Raw genomic sequence first — 22,755 nt, forward strand, 5'->3', positions numbered from 1 at the left:
CTTGTGCTGTCAAGCAGCATGTCCAAGTTAATCATTGGCTCTGCTGCGTACATGGCAGATCAAGCTGTTTCTGTGTGCCTGTTTTTCTATTTTACGTAAATCACCCCGAACATGTTTGCATCAACCTACTGGTTGATGCACCTTTGATCGATAGATCAAAAAGTGGTTTTTGAGTCCAAAGATCAGGGCTGGTTGACCTGCCGACTGAATGCAGGGTGTATAAAATCAGGGCAAGGCACAGGCTGATAGCAGAACCATTACCACCAAGCCGGGACGTACTGCCAGGGCAAAGCTGGCGGCCGACTGAGGGCCCAAGGGCATGACGCTAGGGGCCAGCATGGATGTTCTCCATGACTTTGGCATCCGGTCCACGCACTACCTCCAGGTGAACTACCAGGACTTTCAGGGCTGGTTCATCTTGGTGTCTGTGATCGCAGACCTGAGGAATGTCTACCAAGTCCTCTTCCCCATCTGGTTCCATCTGCGAGAAGCCGTGGGTGTCCGGCTCCTCTGGGTGGCTGTGATTGGAGACTGGCTCAACCTCATCTTTAAGTGGTGAGTACGAACCAGACCGAGAGGGGACGAGCGAGGGAAGAGGCTGGCCTTCTCCTGGACATGACTGTCCGCCAGAAGCCGCCCTCCTCGTGTGCCTCAGGAAGCCACAGGCTGCACTCCCCTTGACTTTGGGCCCCTCACGGAAGAGCCAGGAAAGCGCTGGCAGTGCGTGGAAAGCGCAGGAGAGACACTTTTGTACGGACCGCCTGGGGTCCAGAGATTGTTGCACTAATGAAAAGTCCGAGTAGCAGGGTTTAAGAAAAGAAAGAAAAAAAAAGACAGTTTTATTATTTTATTACTTGGAAGCACACAGGCATCATAAAGATAAATATAAGAAAGATGAAAGGTGAGAAGTGTTTTTTTTAAGTCATAAAAAGCCTGTGTGTGGGTACTACTGCAGGGGACTCCCGGGACGGGACGGTGCCACCAGCTAATTCCATGCCCTTGGCAAGTCAGAGCACCTCTCTGAGTTTCTCCTTAATGATCTACAAACTTAAGTGATCTCTGGGGCCTTGATTATCATTAAAAAAACAACTCAGGGCCATTGGGTCAATGCCAACTCACAGGGACCATAGAGGACGGTAGGACCGCCCCTGTGGGTTTTCGAGACTGTAGCTCTTTGTGGGAGTAGAAAGCCTCGTCTTTCTCCCACGGAGCAGTGGGTGGTTTTGAACTTGCTGACCTTTTGGATCGTAAGCGCTATACCTCCAGGGCTCCTCAGGTATGATCAGAGTTAGCATTTAATGAATACTTAGCATGTGCCCGGCGTGCGCTGAGAGTTTTTCCGCGAAGTCGTTACTACTGTCTGACAGATGCAGAGACCAAGGTGCTGAGTTAAATGGCTAAAGAGCTCGCGTTGCCGTCAGGCAAGCTGACTTCCGATGTCACGTTCTGGGGAACTATGTTATGTTCAGAGCCGGCCAATCAACTGGAGTCAGGGGTGGGGTGGGGTGGGGTGAGGAGTGCCGGTTTTAGCATTTGTCAGCTCCCATGGTGTAAACAGCCCCACTGTGTCTGCGGTCCAGTTCTGAATATAACAATTGGCTCTTGGGACCAGCTGCCTTCTAAGGCCTTGACAAGTGAAAAAGAAATCTCCATGCGACTGAGCTGATGCTGATTCATAGCGACCCTCTAGAACAGGGTAGAAGGACAACCTCTGTGAGTTTCCGAGACTGTAACTCGTTTCTCTTTGTGGGAGTAGAGAGTCCCATCTTTCTTCTGGGGCTGGCGGCTTAGAGCTGCTGACCTTGCCCCACGCCACCACGGGCTCCTCTCTAAGACATTCACCATTGAGTCTGAGACCTGTACCATCCCTATCACGATTTCTACTAACGGGCAGAGATCTTAAGACCTAGCCTTAATAGTCTTTGATCATAAACAACAAAAGCCCTTTAGAATTAAAAAGAAGGAAAAAAAATCATTGAGCTCAAAAGCCAAAGGCACATTGATGGGAGGCATACTGAAGTCATATTGAAACTCTGACAACAAAGCTATGACATGTTGTCTATAATTTCCTTATTAAATAGCATGACTATAAAAGATAAAATGTTATTCCAAACATCTGAACTCAGTGACCCATAAACACACTATCTAGGGAGGCAGAATTGATCGTTGTCCTGGGCTGGGCGAGACCCCACGGACCCCCCACAGCTCGGTGGAGGGACATTCCAGCGGCTTTTATGACACCGTCTCAACATGGGGGAAAACGGTCATCACTTTTACAGGGGAAGACGTTTGTCTGAACGATTGTTTTGACCCACAGAGGACACAGCACAAACCTCTAGAGCCATGTACATCTACAACCTTCCAGTGGGCTAGAGGCTTCTCCTGGATGCTGACGCGCAGCCTCTGGAGTCTCTGGAGTCTGAGAAAACGATTCTGAAAACCGCAAGTGAGAGAAGCAACAACTCACCGTACCTGCCAGCTCAAGCTTCAGACTGCAGTTGTACACCTTTAGAGTAGTCTAGGACACCGATTTCCTTTGCATTAAGAGGAAAAAAGAAGTCAATCGTCCATTTATGTAGACTTGGGGATCTTGCATGGATTTATTTAGGTGTGAGCAGGTAGCACGTTCAGCGGGCTTAAAATCCATCTGAAAAAGGCTCGATAAAGGATGGGCTGTCAAGGCTCCCTCCCATACCGCTCCCCGTCACATGGTCCCCCTGCCTGGAGGCAGCGGGACTACCAGGATTCCCTTCAGGGTCCTGGGGGGCTTCTCCTCGAGCCACTCTCTCTTCTCAAAGACGCCATCTTTGGGGAAAGGGATTGATTCAGTAACTCCAGACCCTGGTTCTGCTTCTCCTCAGGATCCTCTTTGGACAGCGGCCCTACTGGTGGGTCCTGGACACCGACTACTACAGCAACGCCTCGGTGCCCCTGATAAAGCAGTTCCCTGTCACCTGTGAGACCGGGCCAGGTGAGGATCCCTCCTCTTGGACAGACGCTCGGTGGTCCTCGTTCATCACGTGGTTAGCTGCCATCGCGGCGTCCCTGACGCATGTCGACCGGTGAAGCGCTGCCTGTTCAAGCGGCGTCCCCACAGTCAGTTGCAGGTCTGACTATTGTGATCCCCTGGGCTTTCACTGGCTAATATTCAGAAGCCAGTCGCCAGGCCTTTCTTCCTAATCTCCACGGAGACCGGTGTTAGCATCAGAGCAACGCCCAGCCACTGACAGACAGGTGATCGCTGCCCGTGAGGTGCGCTGGCCAGGAGCCAAACCCAGGTCTTCCGCATGGAAGGCAACCATTCTGCTTCTGACTGGCCAGGGGCCCCTCTGCTCATCAGAGACCCTGTCAGCAGTCACTGGCTGTGCAGCGGACGTTGAGGGTACACGAGCTGACGCTGGGCTTCTCTCAAAGTGCCACCACATTTCAATGCACTTCCGCAAGGTCTTCCTGAATAGCCATCTTGCGGTCACTTTAGAAATCGGCTTGAGGCTTCCAGAAACCAAGTCACTAGTGTTGGTGAGAGGCAAAGAGCGCGTGAGAGTCTCTGCACCACACACAGCCCACAGCAGGGAGTGTGGTGGAGGCCCGAGCCCCTGGCTGTCCTGCCCACAGACGGGGTCTGGGGCCATGTCTCCACTCAGCTGACGGTCCCACCCCACACCGTGTCTGCCTCTTATTTGTACGCCAGATCACATACTGAGTTTTTGTAAAAGGTAACAGAATACGCGCCTCATTTCAACCACCCTCAGTAGGTCACTATGAGTCGAAGCCAACTCACTGCCAACGAGTTTGGTTCAGTTTCACTTTTAACTCTACTTCGTATCCCGTCCTCTTTGATTCCCGATGAGCGGCAAATGGATGAATTACAAGATGGGTGGGTGGAAGGGTGAATAGGATGGATGGATGGATGGATGGATGGATGGATGGATGGATGGATGGATGGATGGATGGAAGGATGGATGGATGGATGGAAGGAAGGCTGGCTGGCTGGCTGGCTGGATGGATGGATGGATGGATGGATGGATGGAAGGATGGATGGAAGGATGGATGGATGGATGGATGGATGGATGGATGGATGGATGGATGGAAGGATGGATGGATGGATGGAAGGAAGGATGGATGGATGGATGGATGGATGGATGGATGGAAGGATGGATGGATGGATGGATGGATGGATGGATGGATGGAAGGATGGATGGATGGATGGAAGGATGGATGGATGGATGGATGGATGGATGGATGGATGGATGGATGGAAGGATGGATGGATGGATGGATGGATGGATGGAAGGATGGATGGATGGATGGATGGAAGGAAGGATGGATGGATGGAAGGATGGATGGATGGATGGATGGATGGATGGATGGAAGGATGGATGGATGGATGGATGGATGGATGGATGGATGGATGGAAGGATGGATGGATGGATGGACAGGTGGAAGGGAGGGTAGCTAGATAACACCCCTGAAAATCTCCCGGATGTTTTTCCTGTTCGTCTGCCATCTAGTCATTCTTTCCTGTCCTCCAGGGAGTCCCTCCGGCCATGCCATGGGCACCGCAGGTGTGTGCTACGTGATGGTCACAGCCACCCTCTCTGTCTTTCGGGGAAAGAACAAACCAACCTACAGATTTCGGTAAGAGCTCACCCCCAGGGTGTGGTTGGTGAATTGGCTCTCTGTAGCGGACACAGCCTTGCTCTCCCTCACAGTCCGCCGGCCCGCTCCCATGACTTGGGGTGTCACTGATGAGTCCTGGCACTTGTGCGGAGGCAGACTGACGATCAGAGTCACAGAACGTTAGAGCTGGAAGGGACCCATCCGTGCAGCCTTATTTAACAGATAATGAAAGGGGTTGAAGGAACTTCTCAAGCGCAAAGGAGCGCTAGGGCTACGTACTTGGCTGCTAAGCCAAAGGTCGGTGGTGGAAGACAACCAGCTGTTCCGTGGGAGAAAGAGGTGTCGATCTGCACCACGGAGGTTGCAGCCCCAGAAACCCTGTGGGGCAGCCCTCTCGATCGCGCGGCTGTGAGTTGGCATAGATTTGAGGGCGGAGAGTTTGTTTTTCAGGTTTCTCCAAATCAAAAACAACTCACTGCTGTCCAGTTGAATCTGCCTCCTATCGATCCTACAGGACAGGGTGGAACTGCCCCTGTGGGTTTCCCAGACAGGAACTCTTTAGGGGAGGAAAAGCCTCATCTTTCTCCCACGATGCTCCCGGTGGATTCGAACCGCCAGCATTCCAGGTAGCAGTTCAACGTGTCACCCATGACAGCACCAGGGGTAGGGCTGAATAAAAAGCTCATTTCTGTAGCAATCATAGAGTTGCCCATCCAGACTCAAAATAAGCAAGAGACATGCTGATTGTATGAAGCGATGGGTAGGCAGCCACTGTGCAAACCCTCAGCTAAAAACCGTTAAAATGGCTCTGTAAAAAACCTGAGATCTCCTTCTCTGCCCTTCAGTCAATTCCAGCTCACAGTGACCCTATGGGACAGGATAGAACAGATGTCCAAGGCTGTCAATTGCCCCAGGAGCAAAGAGCCTTCTTTTACTTTTTTGGAGCAGTGCATGGGCTTGAACTGCTGACCTTCTATTTAGCAGCCAGATCCGTAGCCCACTACGCCACCAGGACTCTAGGAAGAGAGAGCATCTATAGATAGATAATAGACAACAGTCACACAAGTGAGGTCTCACACATCCAGTCACGGACTACGTTTGAGCCTTGGCTTTTTGAGCTTTCTTAAAAAGATGGGCTGGATCCTGGGGTTGCCAGGCTCCGGTATCCAACTTCCTGCCGAAGGTTCAACAAGTCCCCTGATGGTCGTCTCTCCCGTCGCAGGTGCTTGAACGTCATTCTGTGGTTGGGATTCTGGGCCGTGCAGCTGAACGTCTGTTTGTCGCGAATCTACCTCGCTGCTCATTTCCCCCACCAGGTGGTTGCTGGAGTCTTGTCAGGTATCTGCAACTCCGACCCCCTTTCCCTATCCCTGCAGCCCAGCATCTCCCTATCCATCTCCAGAGGGGAGACAAAATGATCCATTTCTACAGAAGTGTCCACATGTGTGCATGTGTGTTCTAGAAAAAGTGTCATACATCAATCTATCCAATTGTATTAACTGGAAACCCCCCAGCACTTCACAGTCTCTACAGGACCAACATGGCAGAGAGCACTGCTCCAGGGAGCCCAGTCATTGGCAAACCTAGTAGGTGCCCAGGGCGGATCTCTTTTGCTCGGGGTTTTGAATGCCTGTGTTGTCTGAGGTCCAGCTAATAGGGAGCAGAAATTTGGGTTCAGTATAAGAAAGAATTTCCTGGTTTTGTGGGTTCCATTGGAATCTGAAAGGGCTTCAACAACTTTGTAGAAACAGTCCATTACCTTTCAATTCCATTGTTCTAAGAACTTTCTGAAGCCCCCCTGGCTTAGGGAAGTGGTCGGCTCCCTTTCCCCAGAGATCAGTAAGAACAAAGAAGACACTTGAGGACAGGGGGGAGAATGGTCTCGGAAAAGGAAGGGCCCAAGAAAGGAAGACTGCACTTAGTCTCGGGCTGTGTGTTTGAGAAGGGGCCCTAGTGGCCCAGGGGTCGAGCATCCAGCTGGTAACTGTAAGGTCAGCAGTTCAAAGCCACACGGGAGGGAGAGGCGGCAGCCTGCTTCCATACAGACACAGGCTTACATAGGCTGTGCCACCGCGTTAGTCTCCCAGGGCCACTGTGAGCCGGAGCGGACTTGATGGCACGTGGTTTGGAGGGCGTTGGGGAGAAGCTAAAAGCTGTGTCATGTGGGAGACCTAAGGTTTAGACTAGAAACAAGAAGAATTATTTTCAAATATGTTCGGGGGCACTACGTTTACAATGCACTCACTCCTGCGGAAAGCACAGAGGAGCCCTCATGGCATAGGGGGTGACCTGTTGGGCTGCTAACCACAAGGTCAGCAGATCGAAACCGCTAGCCACTCCGAGGCAGGAACACGAAGCTTCCTACCCCCAGAAAGATTTAGAGTTTCCGAACCACCGCCCCCCCCCCCGGGGTAACTGCTGTGCTACAGCGCTGCTGTGTTGCAATTCCCTCAATGGCAGTGAGTTTGGGGTTTGGGGGTGTTTTTTTGGTTTGCAGAAAGAACTGAAAACAGCAAATGGCTTACGAGTTATGAGGGAGACCAATTTCAGCTCAGCCTAAGAAAGACGTTCGACACCGTAAAATCCACTTCAAGATGGCACGGGCTACCCAGTGTGCATAGGTTCCCTGCCTCGAAAGGGTATTCAAGTAGAGACAGGAGGATCCCCCACCCCCATAGGTCATTGAAGAGAGGAGACGTAACTTTTCTATCCAAATGAGTTTACGGCTAAGGACAGACTATGTCAATCAGCCAGATTTCAGGGCAGTTGTGACGTGATTCCACAGTGTCAAGACCAGTGGCACGGCATCCCTCCAGCACCGGACCCCCCACCGCCCCCCGCCAGCTAAAGCCGCAGCCTGACCTGCGGTCTTTTCCCCACACAGGCATTGCTGTGGCTGAAGCTTTCTGCCGCACCCAGATTATCTACAACAGCAGCCTCAAGAAGTACTCTCTTGTTACCTGCTTCCTGTTCAGCGTGGCCATCGGATTTTACCTGGTGCTGAAGGGGCTGGATGTGGACCTGCTGTGGACTCTGGAGAAAGCCAAGCACTGGTGTGAACGTCCCGAATGGGTCCTGATTGACAGCACGCCCTTTGCCAGCCTCTTCAGGAACCTGGGCACCCTCTTCGGCCTGGGGCTGGCTCTCAACTCCACGATGTACAGAGCGAGCTGCAAGGGCCAGCTGGGCAGGTGGCTCCCCTTCCGCCTCGGCTGCATCCTGGCCTCCCTGGTCTTCCTGCACTTCTTTGACTCGTTGAGACCCCCATCCCAAATCGAGCTGCTCTTCTATGGCCTGTCCTTCTGCAAAAGTGCGGCGGTGCCCCTGATGTCTGCCAGCCTTGTCCCCTACTGCCTCAGCCGGGTCCTGGGCCAGCCGGAAAAGAAGTCGTTGTGAAGGATGTGCAGTCTTCAGTATTGAAAGCCAATGACTTGTGCCAGGGATTGAGGGGGGTTAGGGTCTTCTGCCACCTGTTCTGGGGCCAGAGGTGCCAGTCAACTCAGGTGATCCTGTCTTGTTGGCAATTCCAATGATATTGGGTGATGTTTCTTTTTAAAAAAAAAAAAAACAAACTCAATAACTAGTAGATGGTACTTGGGGGAGCCTTGACTGTTAAATATTGGGTCAGTTCTGGATTTTTTCCCCCCTCTGAAGACTTCTATCACATACACAAAAACAAACTTCCAGGGAGAGCCAGGCAGGGGGAGTCCAACTGAGAATTGTCTACCAGCGCTCAAACGGATCAAAGAAAGAAAGAAAAAAGAGTAGCAGATTCAGCAGGGAAGGAAGGCCAATGCGGGGTGGAGTTTTTAGTATCTCCCACATCATGCAAGGTCGCTGCCAAGCAATACCGAAGAGGCTTCAATTGCACCTGACTCTTCAGGAAAGGCACGATTCATAACGGGGGACCAGCGCTAAGTGTGATTAAGGTGGGCTCAGTGCGGTCCTTTTCCTCTTTACTTAAGTTGTTTTACTCCACACACCCGAGTGGTCATTGTCGTTTCTCGGCTTTCTGGATGGCGGCGGTGACCTAGATCTGGTTCTGGGTCAACCATTCGGGTGTAATGGGTTTCCCCTCTATCACACTAGATCTTCCTCCTTAGCCCAGCTCTGGTTTCCCGAGAATTTTCCACGGGCCCCACACCCTCTCGCTGGTCCTCAGATGCCTCATGGGTGGGACTTCTGTAGGTCTGATGGAAGCCCTGAAAGCCAGGCAGCAGGGCAAAGCGAAGGGTCAGGATTCCTCTGGCCAGAAGGGCACTCCAATGTTACCGCTGATCCCTGGAGGGGGCACATGACTCCTTTCTAGCGTTCGTGTCTACTGAGAGCCTGTTTGTAGCAGGAAAGTCTAGTCCCTTTCCCTCCTTCTCCCATTTCAGCTGGTTTGCAGGGTATGTCCTCAAAGCAAACAAAACCAAAAAACAGAAAGCTGTAGCCTATTTATTTGAGAATCTTGTTTTTGCTACTAATTATATAGTACAGCATACGTTATGATTAACACCAACCATCCTGGTCATAAATCCTTAAAAAGAAAAAATATCTATGTGCAGTATTTTATTAAAGCAACGTTTTATTTACGAATGAAGTCTTCCTGATGACTGTATTTTAGATATAATTGGGATCTGAAGGTTCTAATTCTGGCTCAGCTAAATTTCTAGCTCTGTCTCCATTTCCCTAAACAAATCATTTGATTCCCATGGGCCTACATTTTCCCTTTGGAAAAATGAAGGTTCTCTGCCTTGGTCAGACATCTCAGCAGAAACTGGGAACTTTCTGAGGGGTACACAGGGGTGCAAGCAAAGCTGTCCGGTTCCAGTTTAAGGGAGTCAACAGCATCTTTAACAAACTCCACTATCAGGGGCTGTGAGTCCCAGCGGCAGAACAGGACCGGGCAGGCCCTGGGAGCCTGCGATCCAGTGGCAGGAAGATTGGGGAAGCTCAAGAATGTCTGAACCATGCACGTTGCAACACCAAGGCATGCTCCAGGGAACTGTTGCAGGATTCTCTGCCGAATGATTCAGTTCATCCCGGGGAAGGTTCCCGCCTGCAAAGGCCTGACTTGTCGCATCGTCCTGAGTTCCTGAGGGTGAGATCTGCTCATGCATCCAATGAGCTTTGAAATGTGTATATTTAGGGACAATCCTGTTAGATTTAGGTGCTTCCACAGGGGGCAGGTCCCTAACGCTGCCACCGAAGTCCTACCAAGGGAGACAGGAGGTGCTCTGAATGGAACCCCACAACAAAGGCAGGGCCCACCCTCCTTGACCATGACTTGCTCTTGGGGATCAAGTCCAGGTTCCTTGGACTGGGCTTCCGGCAGAAAGGGAACAATGCTCCTGACCCCTGGTAGTTTGTGAAGCAGGCAAAGACCGTATAATAACATAAACTATTGAGCGCTCATTACAGGCACTGTTCCATTCCCTGAACTTGCTTAATTTATACAGTTCACTCATTAATGGTCTCCACATTTCTGTAAGGGAGCCCCCATCCTACAGTTAAAGAGACGCAAAGGGCTTAGGGATCTTGCCCAGAATGGCAGAACCAGAGACCCGGTCTCCCCTCCGCCCTATACTCAATGAACACAAGCAAAGAAGGCAGATATCGCAAAGGACCTTCAGGGAGCCAGCACGACTCAATTCAGGCCAGCAAGCATTTGTATTTCTTTTGGCCAAGTGCCATTATAAAACTTAGAGTGAGCCTCCAGCAAGCAAGCTGAGCAGATGCGAGTTTCTAAGTATGAAGAGGCCGCATTTCAAAGGTAACGGGACAAGACAGCCATTGAAATAGGCAGGCACCATCACCGCGGGAGCTTGACAGCAGTGTCTAAAGCGACTTCCACTTAGCTTTGCTTTCAAGGAAGAGGTACGGTCATGCCCAGACTATCTGGGTCAGACAGTAAGCAACCCACTGCTCCAGAACCATGACAGCGAAAGAAGCTAGAATGGCCACACCTAATGTCTGGTCTAGATCCAAACCCAAGGGTAGAAAACAGAGCCTTCGTGGAAGATGGTTCAGATCAGACCCAGCAAGTACAGATTCGCTGCCTCCAATTGGGACCGACAAAGTCTGGAAACACACAAGTGTCATAGCTTAGGGTTTGTGACCGGTTGTGACGGGCAAAGCTGAACAGAAAAAGTATCAACTCAGTCAGTAACTCGTGGCATTAATATAATTTTACTGGGGGCTCTTACAGCTCTTGTAACAATCCAGACACCAATTGTATCCAGCATACTTGTACTTATGTTGCCATCCTCTCATTTTCAAAACATTTCCTTTCTACTTGAGCCCTTGGTATCAGCTCCTCTTTTTTCCCTCCCTTCGCTCCCCTCCCACTCTCGTGACCCCTTGACAAATTATGATTATTTTCATATTTACACCATCCGCTGCCTGCCTCCCCTGGACAAGGGGTTACATGTTGATCATTGCAATTGGTTCCCCTTCTCCCCCTTTTCCCTCTGCCTTCCCCCTACCCTCATGGTATTGCTACTCTCATTACTGCTCCTGAGGAGTTTATCTGTCCTGGATTCCATGTGTTAAGAGCTCTCATATGTACCCATGTACATGCTCCAGTCTAGCCAGATTTATAAGGTAGAACTGGGATCATGATAGTGGGGGGAGGAAGCATTAAAGAACTAGAGGAATGTTGTGTTTTTCGTTGGTGCTAAGATAGCACATTTTGATCACTAATGTGTTCATTACAGGCTTATATCTGCCTAAAAGAAAACTCTGGGTCCTCAGGGTGGAAGCAAGTTTAGGTGGCCAATGACCATTTTAAAGCCAGGCTTAAGTCAGATGCCATACATCACAGCATACTTTTGATACATTGTTTTAGCAGTCTGTCAGTTTTGGGGTGATAAACTTAGGGATAGTATCTATCTCTACATATGGGCTCCAAAAGGTTTATGAAAGATTCCATTATCTTTTCATTACATTTTATGAACTTTTAAAGCCCTCTTGTATATTTTGTATGTATGTATAATTTACAATTAAATACATAGTAATATATGTATGTGTGTGTATATATATATATATAGAGAGAGAGAGAGAGAATGTTACTGTTACAGCAGGTTATGCGATGGACTGCCAACCTGAGGCGCAGCAGTTTGAAACCATCGGCTGCTCCTCAAGTGAAAGAGGACCTTTTCTACTCCCATAAAGAGTGACAGTCTTGGAGACCCAGCGGGGGCAGTTCCAGTCTGTCCCTTAAGATCGCTTTGAGTCAGAACAGACTTGGTGGCATGAGTCTGGCTTGGGATAGATATGTTTCAATAATACGTAGACTGAGACTCTGCATATATATTTATGTCTAGAAAGCACTGCAGTATCACGTTGTTAACTGACCTCAAGTCAGTTCACACTCAGAGAGACCTGATGCACAATGGAATGCAACACCGCCTGCTCCCGCACCAGCCTCACCACGGTACCTATGCCTGAACCACTCCGGCAGCCACTGTGCCCCCCACCTGCTCAGGGGCCTTCCTCTCCTGCGCTGCCCCTCTACCTCACCAAACCCGATGTCCTCTCCTGCCAACATGTCCAAAGGCTGTGAGACGAAGTCTGTCCATCCTTGCCCCCCAGGAGCCCTCGGGCCGTCCTTCTTCCAAGACAGACCTGTTTGTCTTTCTGGCAGTCCATCGTATTTTCAATATTCTTCTCCCACCCTCAGTTCAGATGCATCGATTCTTCTTTGGTCTTCCTTAGTCAATGCCCGCCTCTCACATACATATGAGGCAATGGAAAAGACCTTAGTCCTCGATGATGTAACCTCCCTGCTTTTCAACGCTCTAAAGAAGTCTCGTGCAGCAGATTTGTCACTTCATCTTTTGACAGGGGCAATATCATAGATAGACCAAAATTTAATTTTTTTTCTTTTCACTGCAATAAACGCATTAATAATATACTTCCATGGATTGAGCTGTGCCCGCCAACAGTATGTGTCTCCTTGGCTAGGCCCTGCTCTTCAGTGGTTTGGCAGGGACAATGTCGTTTGTCCATTACGTAATGATGTGATTTGGCAATTGTGCCATGATGTGATGTGCCTCCATTTGTGAGGTGTTGTCCATCCTGTCTCTCGGTGTCGCCGAGGCAGGATCTGCTCACGCGTGCTATGTGAATGAGGCGGAATGGAAGTGGGACGTCACAGGCCCATCCGATGTAAGGGCGTTTCCCTGAGGTGTGGCTTGCATCACCTGTCTCGCCAGAGACAAAGGAGAGACATCAAAGAGTGAGACACCTGCCTACCCTCAAGGAGGAAGAGCTGGGACTGCAGCGCAGCCTTGGAAACTGGTTCCCTGTGCTGAGAACCTCCTATACTCCGGGGAAGATTGATGCCAAGAGCCATGGAGATCTTTGAGGGACCCTGGGCCTACGGATACTGAAAGAAAACAAGGGCTTCCCCTCAAAGCCAACAGAGAGAGAAAACTGGCGCTCCAGACCTGGACTTCCAGCTTCCTACCTGGGAGAAAACAAATTTCGGTTGGATAAAGTCACCCACTCGCGTTACTTCTGGCCTAGGCGCCCCATGTAACTAAAACACCATATACAGTAATTCACCTAATAAAAGGACACTATCTGATGGTTTTTAGTCTAGGCAGCGCTGCATTTTCACCACCACAGTCAATTTTAGAACATTTTCATCACCACGAAAAGAAACTCAGTACCCACGAGAAGTTACTCCCATCTAGCTCCAGCCACTCAGCCCTCGTCAGCCACAATCTACTTTCTGTGTCTTTGGAACATTTCACACACATGGGAATCACACATGACAGGGCCTCTCGTATCTGCTTCTTTCATGTCGCATAATGCTTCTGAGGCTACATATTATAGATTGCCTGTCCTTCGTTTTCCGTGGCTGAATAATATTCACTGCATGACCATATCATGTTTTTCGATTTATCCAGTCACTCGCTGAAAGACATTTGGGTTATTTACAATTTGTTTACTGTTATGGAGAGTGTTGTTATGAATATTTAGATGAGAGTACAAAAGTGTGAATGCGCACGGATGTTTTCAGTGCTCGTGGGTACAAACCTAGGAGTGAAATGCCCACTTCGGATGGTGCTTCTAAGGCTGAACCTTCTGAGGACGGCCCCGCTGTTTTCCCAAAGGTTTAGTTTAAAGAAAAATCTGAGTGCTCGGCTTTTTTATCATTTGTCTTGCTTTTCCAGGATCGCACCTTGTATCATAAATAGCTGTGTCTGCCTCTTGGCTCTGGAAGACTTTTAAATCAAGATTGTGCAAAAGGTCTGATTTTACGTGATTAAATGTCAAGTGAACGCCTTCTATTTTTTTGGCAACGACTTTTGTTGCTCTAGTGTGCGTGCTAAGAGAATTTCATTTGAAGCGATGTCGGGATATTTTCAGTCCCTGCCCTAATCAATTGACTGGGTAGTTGTAACCTGCCCAAATTTGCTGACGTGTTTTCTGAAAACCAGCGCATTAGCTGCTGAATTATAAATGTCTATTGATTCCGTGCAGTGGCAGCCGCTGAACCAGGACGGATGCCTTCGCGGCTCGTGCGCATGAGGGCCCTTTGCATTCAAGAATTTTTCACGACCCTCTTGAGAATGGCCAGAGTTGTGCTCAGATAGGCTTCTGCTGATGGTCTGAGGACAAAATCAACTAGACACATTATCAAGAACTGGCCAACAAGTCAGAGAACCAAGGGTCCAATTTATCTGAGTTGATTTAGTGATAGTCTGGTTGATTGCTAGGGGCCCCAGTGCCGCAGCGGTGACACAGGTCAGCACTTTCAAACCAACAGGCTCCTTGGGAGCAAGAGCAGGTTCTCTACTGCTACCGAGAACTGCCATCTTGGACTCTGCAGGCGCAGGTCCACGCTGTGGGACAGGGCGCCTGTGGGCGTCACAGATGGGCAGCCTGAAGCCCCGCGTTGAACTTGAAGATGAGCGAGTGAAAAATGGTCTGCGTTGCTGCTTCCTGGGGTGGGGCTCAGGAGGAACTCTATGCATCGTTTGGTTTTTCTCTAATTGACTGTTATTATTTATCATTGAAATGCTCTTAGGAAATGAAAATTTGGGGTACCGCTCTCTTGGAGGTACCAAAAAAAAGAGAGAGAGAAAATTCGCTCACTGTTCTATTCGAGTTTTTTTAAATGTTGATTTCTTGGATATGAAAACTAAGAGCTGGCAAAGTAGATGGCTCATCTGTCACATCCGTAAGCGGCTCCCAAGGCTCCTGAGTCTTGCTTCCTCCGTCAGTGCCCCTCCCGCACTCCCTGGGCTGCGAGGTCAGCAGGCGGCTGCAAACGGAAGCAACAGCTTCTCTGAGCTTGGCCCAGGGTTTGTTGAAGCTGCCGACCCACCCGAGGAAGCCCCGCTTCCAGTTATGCCTTGCTCTCCACTCTTCCTCTGCTCTGACAAACTCTCCAGGACAGATGTGGAGCCATGACTGGGAACACTTGTGTTCTGATGCGGCGGGGGGGGGGGGGGGGTGTTTGTTTTTAGCACAAGACTAGTGTCCCACCCAGCAAGTGGTTAACCCTTTCTTTCTACTGTGCTACCCTCCCGCTCTCCTGCTCTCTCCTCACACTCTGCTCCCACAACTCACCTGGGACCTTTGGATGCTGGTAGGACTCCACTTACTGTGCCATTACAGAACTGGGGGTCCTGCTCCTTGACTATCTGTACCCCTTTCTTTCCCCAGGCAGAAAGAATCCCACTGGGATTCACTTGTTTGGGGACTACTTGACCCAGAGGCATGCCACCTGAATTCTATCTTTTTCTCTCCCTCTCTTACCCATACCTCCTGTAGGCCCAGGCTGACAGCGAATTCCTACTGGGTCCTCTCAGCCAGGCTTCTACTACCTGTGATCTTTTGAGATTGTAATCTGGGTGAATGAGTTTGCCAGCCTGCTGTACCAGTGCCCACCTTTCAAGCTCAGGCTCCCCGCAACAGTGACTGTGCTGGACCGTTCCTCCCTACAGACTCCCAGGAACCCTCGTGCTGGGAAGGGCGCCTTGGCCTTGGGCGTCTTGGGTGAGGCCCCTCCCTCCAGACAGGTCGTGACAGCAGCTGTCCACGAATCACACTGGCCACAGGATGGTCATCGACAGAACTCTGCCCTCTCTCGCTTTCCGCTTCGAGGGCTCAGCCCAGCTACCAGACATACTGCCAGGCAGCTGCAAAGGGCAACGGACCCCAAACCTAATGATTGAGTCAGACTGGCGAGGGAATTTCTTGGATGGCGCAGGGAGGTGGCTGAACTCAATCTGTTGGAAGGAAAAGTAAAGACCCAGGCTAGGTTCTGCTTCTCTGAACTCTCGGGCCTAAAAGAATTCGAAATGTCCTAGTCAGACATTTTCTTTGGGAAGGCTGCCTACAGTGTCCAGGCCTTAGGCTAGTGCATGATTCTCAGCGTCCTCCTCAGGGGAAGATTAGCGGGGGGAGTCAACTGGAGGAGGGGCTACAAAGAGCTAAGCCTCTTGGTGGTGCAGTCGGTTAAGCATGGTGCTGCTCACCAAGAAGTCAGAGGTCAGGACCGATCAGCCTCTCCACAGCAGGAAGATGTGGCCATCTGCTTCGGTCTCAATCTACTTTGGAAACTCTACGCGGCCGTTCTGGGTCTTATGAGTGTCAGAATCCACTGACAGCTAGTGGGTTGGGTTGGGTTGGGTTGGGTTGGGTTAGGAAGAAAATGTTCAAGGGAACTATGATTCAAGTTCAAGTACAGATTTCAACTCCAGGGACAAAGACCAGGCGATCTGCCCCAAAGAAATGCCAGGCTCGACACCCCATGGGCAGTGCTACTCACTCACACGGGGCCCCTGGGAACCAAGCTCACCTCCAGGATGTCCATCAACCACTAGTGTGAGGGGAGTGCTGGGCACACACTGGGAAGAGCCGGGAAGAGGAAACGGGGTCTCTTCCTCTTGAGCCCACTGAGGCTCTGAGGACCGAGGAGGAGAAGTCAGAATGAATGGGTCATTCTCTTAGCCTGGTGATTCTCAGCCTTCCTAGTGTGGTGGTGACCCCCCCCCACACCATAACATGATTTTCGTTGCTCCTTCATCACTGTCATTTTGCTACTGTGATGAATCATCATGTAAGTATCTGATATGCACAATGTGCTTTCATTGATACAAATTGAATATAATTAAAGCATAGTGATTAATCACAAGACAATATGTAATTATAGATTGTGGGATATTTATATGTTTTCCGATGGTCTTAGGCAACCCCTTGTGGTGAGAGAGGAGGCCAGACCCCCACCACTAATCACAGGTGCAGTAAGCACAATTGTACGGTTGAGATCTATATATTATAATAAAGTCATAGAGAGCATGAGAGATAGAAGAGAGAGAGAGAAATAATGGAGTCAGACCCATTTCATAGTAGCATGCTCACCTCCTGAATGGCCATGATCTTACCAGCCAGGTCCACGCACAGCGTGGGCCGAGGCGAGGTGGGGCAGAGACCAGGCAGGAGGCTCTAGGACCCCGTTTATTGTTAACCAAGGGTTATATCTCCTTAGGGGTGTGTGATTACAGGTAACCACACGTCACAGGAATGGGTAGTACAATAGGCATAAGTGTGACAGGAAGGGGATGAGCTAGGGGTGTGCCCATAGGAAGGGGAGGGACTAGAGGTATGCATGACAAGAAGGGTGGACCCTAGATTCATGATGGTGGCCTAACCTTGGCCACCCTTGGGTGGGCTTGACCTCTCTGGGTCTCCTACAAGGAAACAGACAACTAGTGGGACCTACTTGTTGTGGGATAAACAGGGGTGACTGCTTGCTCTAGATGGCTGATAACCCTTAAGGAGAATAACCCCTGATCTACTTCTGATGACCTCCAAGTGTACAGTCATTTGCAAGCAGTTAACTTTGGCATATATTTGGGGGAGACAACTTGGGAGAAATCCACCTGTTTCCCACAACCCCTGTGAAAGGGTTGTTCACCCCCAAAGGGGTCTCAACCCACAGGTTGAAAACCGCTGTCTTAGCCAATCAGGGATAGTCTACGCCATTGTTGAAATACCGCTGCTTCATCTGCATATTTAAGGTGGACGTGGACGTGGTTGACATCCATGCATGTTAACCATGGTATTGGCGAAGAACACTGAAAGTACCAGGGACTGCCAAAAGGACAAACATCTGTCTGGAAAGAAGTACAACCAGAATGCTCCTCAGAGGCAAGGACAGGACGGTGGCGTCTCAGGCACTCTGGATATGCGGTCAGAACAGACCCGTCCCTGGCAAAGGATGTCATAATTTGGCAAAATGGAGGGGCAGCCAAAACGACATGGGTGGACACAGCGGCTGCAGCAGTAGATTCAAACATAAGAACAGTCAAGTTCCCTTCTGTCCCACGAGAGCCTCGCAGTCAGAACTGACTCCAAGCAACAACAAAATGGCAACAACATTTCCACTCAAACCATCTAGCGAGTCAGGGATAGTTAATGTTTATTGTGCCAATCTGGTGATAAACACATGTGGGATTATTAATTGAAGGGCGGAGAGATAAATAGCTCAGTGAGCCTCGCCTTTCGAGTTCTCGGTTCTCTTACTTTGTGATGGTCGGACCAGGGTGCGGCTGCCTTAGCCAGTTCCCTGCTCCAGCTGGCAAGGCTCACTTCCTGCAAGACATCCCTGAGGAGAAGCCACATGGACCTGCCCCAGTGCAGCCCTGGGTGCTGGAGCAACTTCGTGGAGACCCCTGCCAGTGCTGAGATGCTTACATGCTCACTGATTCGGCTTTCCTCCTGCAGTCGGCGTCATAGTGTGTTTTGTGAGATGGAGGAGGACTTTGTGAATTGGTGTTGGACATATGGGCTAATGTTGGACTTGTGAGTTTGGGCAGCACTGGGTTGGGATGTTTTCTTGATGTGCACCTACCCTTTATATAAAACTCTCTCTTATACACATGAGTTTCTGTGGATTTGTTTCTCTAATGTACCCAGACTAAAACAAAGCCAGAGATTCTCAACTGGGGGTGATTTTATGTCCCAGCCCCTCCCCATCCCTTCCCCCAACACACACACACACACACACACACGAGAATGGCTGGAATTGCAATAGTGGAGGACTGGGGGACAGGACAGAGATGCTGCCAGCATCAGGTGGGCAGAGGTCCGGGACGCTGCTGAATATCTTAAAATGACAGCCCCGCCCCCGCCCCGCCCCCAAGAAATGTCTATGTGCAGTGCTGTGATTCAGAAACTGCAATAAACCCGTGAGAAGGGAGAGTCAATCACTGTTGACCTAAAGTGATTTCCCTCCAAAGATATATATATATATATATATATATATATATATTTAAAGACCACACATTTTCTTGAGGGCAGTCACAGCTCTTGTCACAATCCACACACCAATTGTATCAAGCACATTTGTACATATGTTGCCGTCATTATTTTCTAGACATTTATTTTCTATTGAGCCTTTGGAGTCAGCTCCTCTTTCCCCTCGCCACCCTCCTCCCCTCCGAATATATTTTTCGCCTTTCACTCTATGTGCAAATGATCCATTCTGTCTGAAACGGGGCATCCGTGGCTCAGAGTGCGAACATAAGGGGGCACTGGGGGATCCACTGTAGAAATCTTATCTTCCCAGGGGGAGTCTGGCTTCAGTGGCCAGCCAGTGTACCTCATGCATAGCCAACTAGCCGTCTGCCAGTGGAGGCTTGCGTGATGAGGCTGACCGGGTTTCAGCAGCGCTTGCGGACTAAGACAGACAGGAAGAAAAGCCTGATGTTCTACTTCTAAAAGTCAGACAGCGAAACGTTACAGATCACATAGCCTGGTTCAGTTCAGTCCAATCCCCAACGGATTGTGGAGATGGTGTAGGTCGGTCGCATTTCACGCTGCCGTGCACGAAGCCACCGTGAAGGGGCCTCTTGATGGCAATAAACAGTAACAAGCTCTAAACTCAGTCTCGCCAATCGGGTCTATCGGTTACAGGTTACAGGAACAGTTACTGCAGCTGAGTTCCTAGTCCCGTGGGGCTCTAGGCTGTTAGACGCAAATCCAGAGACACTCAGAGATGTGTAAGAAAGAGCTTTCTGTCAAAGCAATTGCATATAAAGAAAACATCCCAGCCCAGTCCAGATAAAGTGTGCAAGTCCATAATAGCCCATAAGTCTGATACTCAGTCCATAAATTGCTCTTCAGATCCATGCAGTCACATGCAATGATGTAAAATAAAGGAAGATCACAGGCCGGTGGGTGAAAAGGCTTGTGGATCCAATGATGGCAGCCACATCTCCAGGGCTCTGGCTGCCACCAGCGAGGCTGCATGTGGCTTGTCAACAGGACTGTGCAGCAGAGAGAGAGTGGCCCACCTCCAGGGAGTAAGAGGGGAAGCTCCCAGAATCCTCACGCCCACCAGGAGGCATCATCAGGCTGTGACCTGATTGACAGGCTAGACTCGAGCCCTTCACTCTATTTACCAAGTTGACATGCGATGGTGTAGCTCCCACAGAGACCCTGAAGCCTCCACAAATGTGGGCATCACTAAATGCAGGATGTGGAGACCAATGAGCAGACTCAGCCAAAGAGTTTGGGGACAATGGGTGGGGACTGGGAGAGAACGACTTCCATCCACAACGAAAGGGTCAAGATGGACTTAACATCGGCCTTACACCACTGGAGAGAGGAATGAAAAACAAAATGTCTGAGGGGCCGGCCCAATCCCAACTACTACGTGGACACCTCCCCCCCCCCCCCAAAGAATTTATTTCAAAGGATGGCATTGAATCTGCAGCTCTGGGAGAGGGACATATCTGATCGGAGCACACGGGAACAGATGAAGGGGAAGGAGGAGAGAGTGGAGGACGATGTTCCCAATTAGAGCAGCCAGTCCCCAGAGAGGGCCACATGGCCGGTCCCACTATGAGACATGACGCTCACTGACCCACAGCTCTATAGAGGACAACACCAGAGACGCAGTGTGGGAATTGCACCTGATCAGATCCCGCCACACCGAGGCAAAACACTAAGTGGGTGCAACAGAGCAGTGAGGGAACGGAGTGGCGAGGTCCCCAGGGAATGCTGAAGGTGGACTTTGGGGCCAGGGTGTGGTGCCCAACAGACTGGACTGGAAAACACTCCTAAGGGCCAGCAAACAATCCTTGAACTAACTACAAGCTTTTCTTTCTTGTGTTTTGTTTTGTTTGTCATTGGTTTGTTGTTGTTGTTGTTTTGTTATATATTGTTGCTTGGTTTTGCTCTGTCTTGTTTTTGTGTGTGTTATTATCTCTGCGGGTCTGTCTAAATAAGATTGGCTGTATGAATAATCTGGATCAGAAAACAATGGGACTGACAGTTCCAGGGGAACATGGGAGAGGGGGAGGTGGGGGGAAAGGAAGTGGTGTTAACAAACCCAGGGACAAGGGAACAACAAATTATCCAAATCGGTGGTGAGGAGGGTGTAGGAGGCTTGGTAGGGCGTGATCAAGAGTAATGTAACAAAGAGGAATTACTGAAACCCAAATGAACACTGAGCATGATAGTGGGACAAGAGGAATGTCAAAGGAAATAGAGGAAACAACTAGGAGGCAAAGGGTATTTATAGAGGTCTAAATAAAGGTATGCACCTATGCAAATATATTTGTATATGAAGATGGGGAAATAGTTATATGTGCATATATTTATAGGTTTAGTATTAAGGTAGCAGATAGACATTGGGTCTCCACTCATGTACTCCCTCAATGCAAGAATACTTTCTTCTATTAAATTGGCATTCTATGATGTTCACCTTCCCAACACAACTGCTGAAGACAAAGTGGATGGATAAGCAAATTGTGGCAAAGAAAGCTGATGGTGCCCGGCTATCAAAAGATATAGCGTCTGGGGTCTTAAAGGCTTGAAGGTAAACAAGTGGCCATCTAGCTCAGAAGCAACAAAGCCCACATGGAAGAAGCACACCAGCCTGTGTGATCACAAGGTGTTGAAGGGATCAGGTATCAGGCATCAAAGAACAAAAAATCATATCATTGTGAATAAGCAGGGGAGTGTGGAGTGGAGACCCAAAGCCTATTTGTAGGACACTGGACATCCCCTTACAGAAGGGTCTCAGGGAGGAGACGAGCCAGTCAGGGTGCGGTGTAGCAATGATGAAACATACAACTTTCCTCTAGTTCCTAAATGCTTCCTCCTCCCCCACTATCATGATCCCAATTCTACCTTACAAATCTGGCTAGACCAGAGGATGTACACTGGTACAGATAGGAACTGGAAACACAGGGAATCCAGGGTGGATGATCCCTTCAGGACCAGTGGTGTGAGTGGTGGTACTGGGAGGGTGGGTTGGAAAGGGAGAAATGATTACAAGGATCTACATGTGACCTCCTCCCTGGGGGACGGACAACAGAAAAGTGGGTGAAGGGAGACGTCGGACAGGTCAAGATATGACAAAATAATAATTTATAAATTATCAAGGGTTCATGAGGGAGTGGAGAGCAGGGAGGAAGGGGAAAAATGAGGAGCTGATGCCAGGGGCTTAGGTGGAGAGCAAATGTTTTGAGAATGATGAGGGCAATGAATGTACAAATGTGCTTTACACAACTGATGTATGTATGGATTGTGATAGGAGTTGTATAAGCCCCTAATAAAGTGATTAAAAAAGAAAACACAAAATGCAAAATAAATAGTGTATGCTTAGATGATTGCACCCTTTTGAATAAGTTTAAACCATGAAGTGTATGATATGGGCATTACACGTATTCATATATTGCTTTTGAACAATGGAAAATTGTTTAAAAAACAATACATTCTTAGGTTGTTCTGTATAACTCTATATAACTGTTGCTTTGTATAACCTGGGAGCTTACTGAGTTTGGGTTTTCTGTTTATTGTTAATGTGGTGGAGCCTAATATGATTCTGCCTTACCAAGATTAAGGAGTCTGGGTAGGACAGGGGGTTAAGTGTTGGCCTATTAATGGAAAGTTCAGCAGATCCAACCCCCCAGCCACTGCACTGTCGCAAGACGAAGCCGTCAGCTCACAGAAAGATTGACACTAGACTTGGAAGTTCTAGGGGGTAGTTGTCTGCTCTGGGGGCCCCTATGAGCCGGGGGACCCTCCTCAGCAGCAGGGGGTTGTGAAGGTTGAGAAAGGAAAGGGGCTTCCTTTCCCACCGTTCGTTGCATGAAGAGGTTAACCTAAGAACTCACTC

At 49.5% G+C, this 22,755-nt stretch overlaps 1 protein-coding gene across 1 annotated transcript; it reads left to right on the forward strand.

Moving 5' to 3' along the window:
* Window positions 1–319: 319 nt before the first annotated feature.
* On the forward strand, window positions 320–8,015 carry G6PC1 (glucose-6-phosphatase catalytic subunit 1). Its single transcript, XM_075559670.1, has 5 exons — window positions 320–555; window positions 2,862–2,971; window positions 4,532–4,637; window positions 5,842–5,957; window positions 7,504–8,015. Exons 1-5 carry the CDS (start codon window positions 320–322, stop codon window positions 8,013–8,015), a joined length of 1,080 nt encoding a protein of 359 aa, XP_075415785.1.
* Window positions 8,016–22,755: the final 14,740 nt, after the last annotated feature.

This window comes from Tenrec ecaudatus, chromosome 10 (genome assembly GCF_050624435.1).
Source record: "Tenrec ecaudatus isolate mTenEca1 chromosome 10, mTenEca1.hap1, whole genome shotgun sequence".
Lineage (NCBI taxonomy): Eukaryota > Metazoa > Chordata > Mammalia > Afrosoricida > Tenrecidae > Tenrec > Tenrec ecaudatus.

What these genes read in the sequence shown, in the direction of transcription:
- G6PC1 (XM_075559670.1), top strand. Translation starts at nt 320, where the DNA reads ATGACGCTAGGGGCCAGCATGGATGTTCTCCATGACTTTGGCATCCGG. An exon ending in CTCAACCTCATCTTTAAGTG is followed by an intron (nt 556 to 2,861) that starts GTGAGTACGAAC and finishes GCTTCTCCTCAG; the next exon opens with GATCCTCTTTGGACAGCGGC. An exon ending in CACCTGTGAGACCGGGCCAG is followed by an intron (nt 2,972 to 4,531) that starts GTGAGGATCCCT and finishes CCTGTCCTCCAG; the next exon opens with GGAGTCCCTCCGGCCATGCC.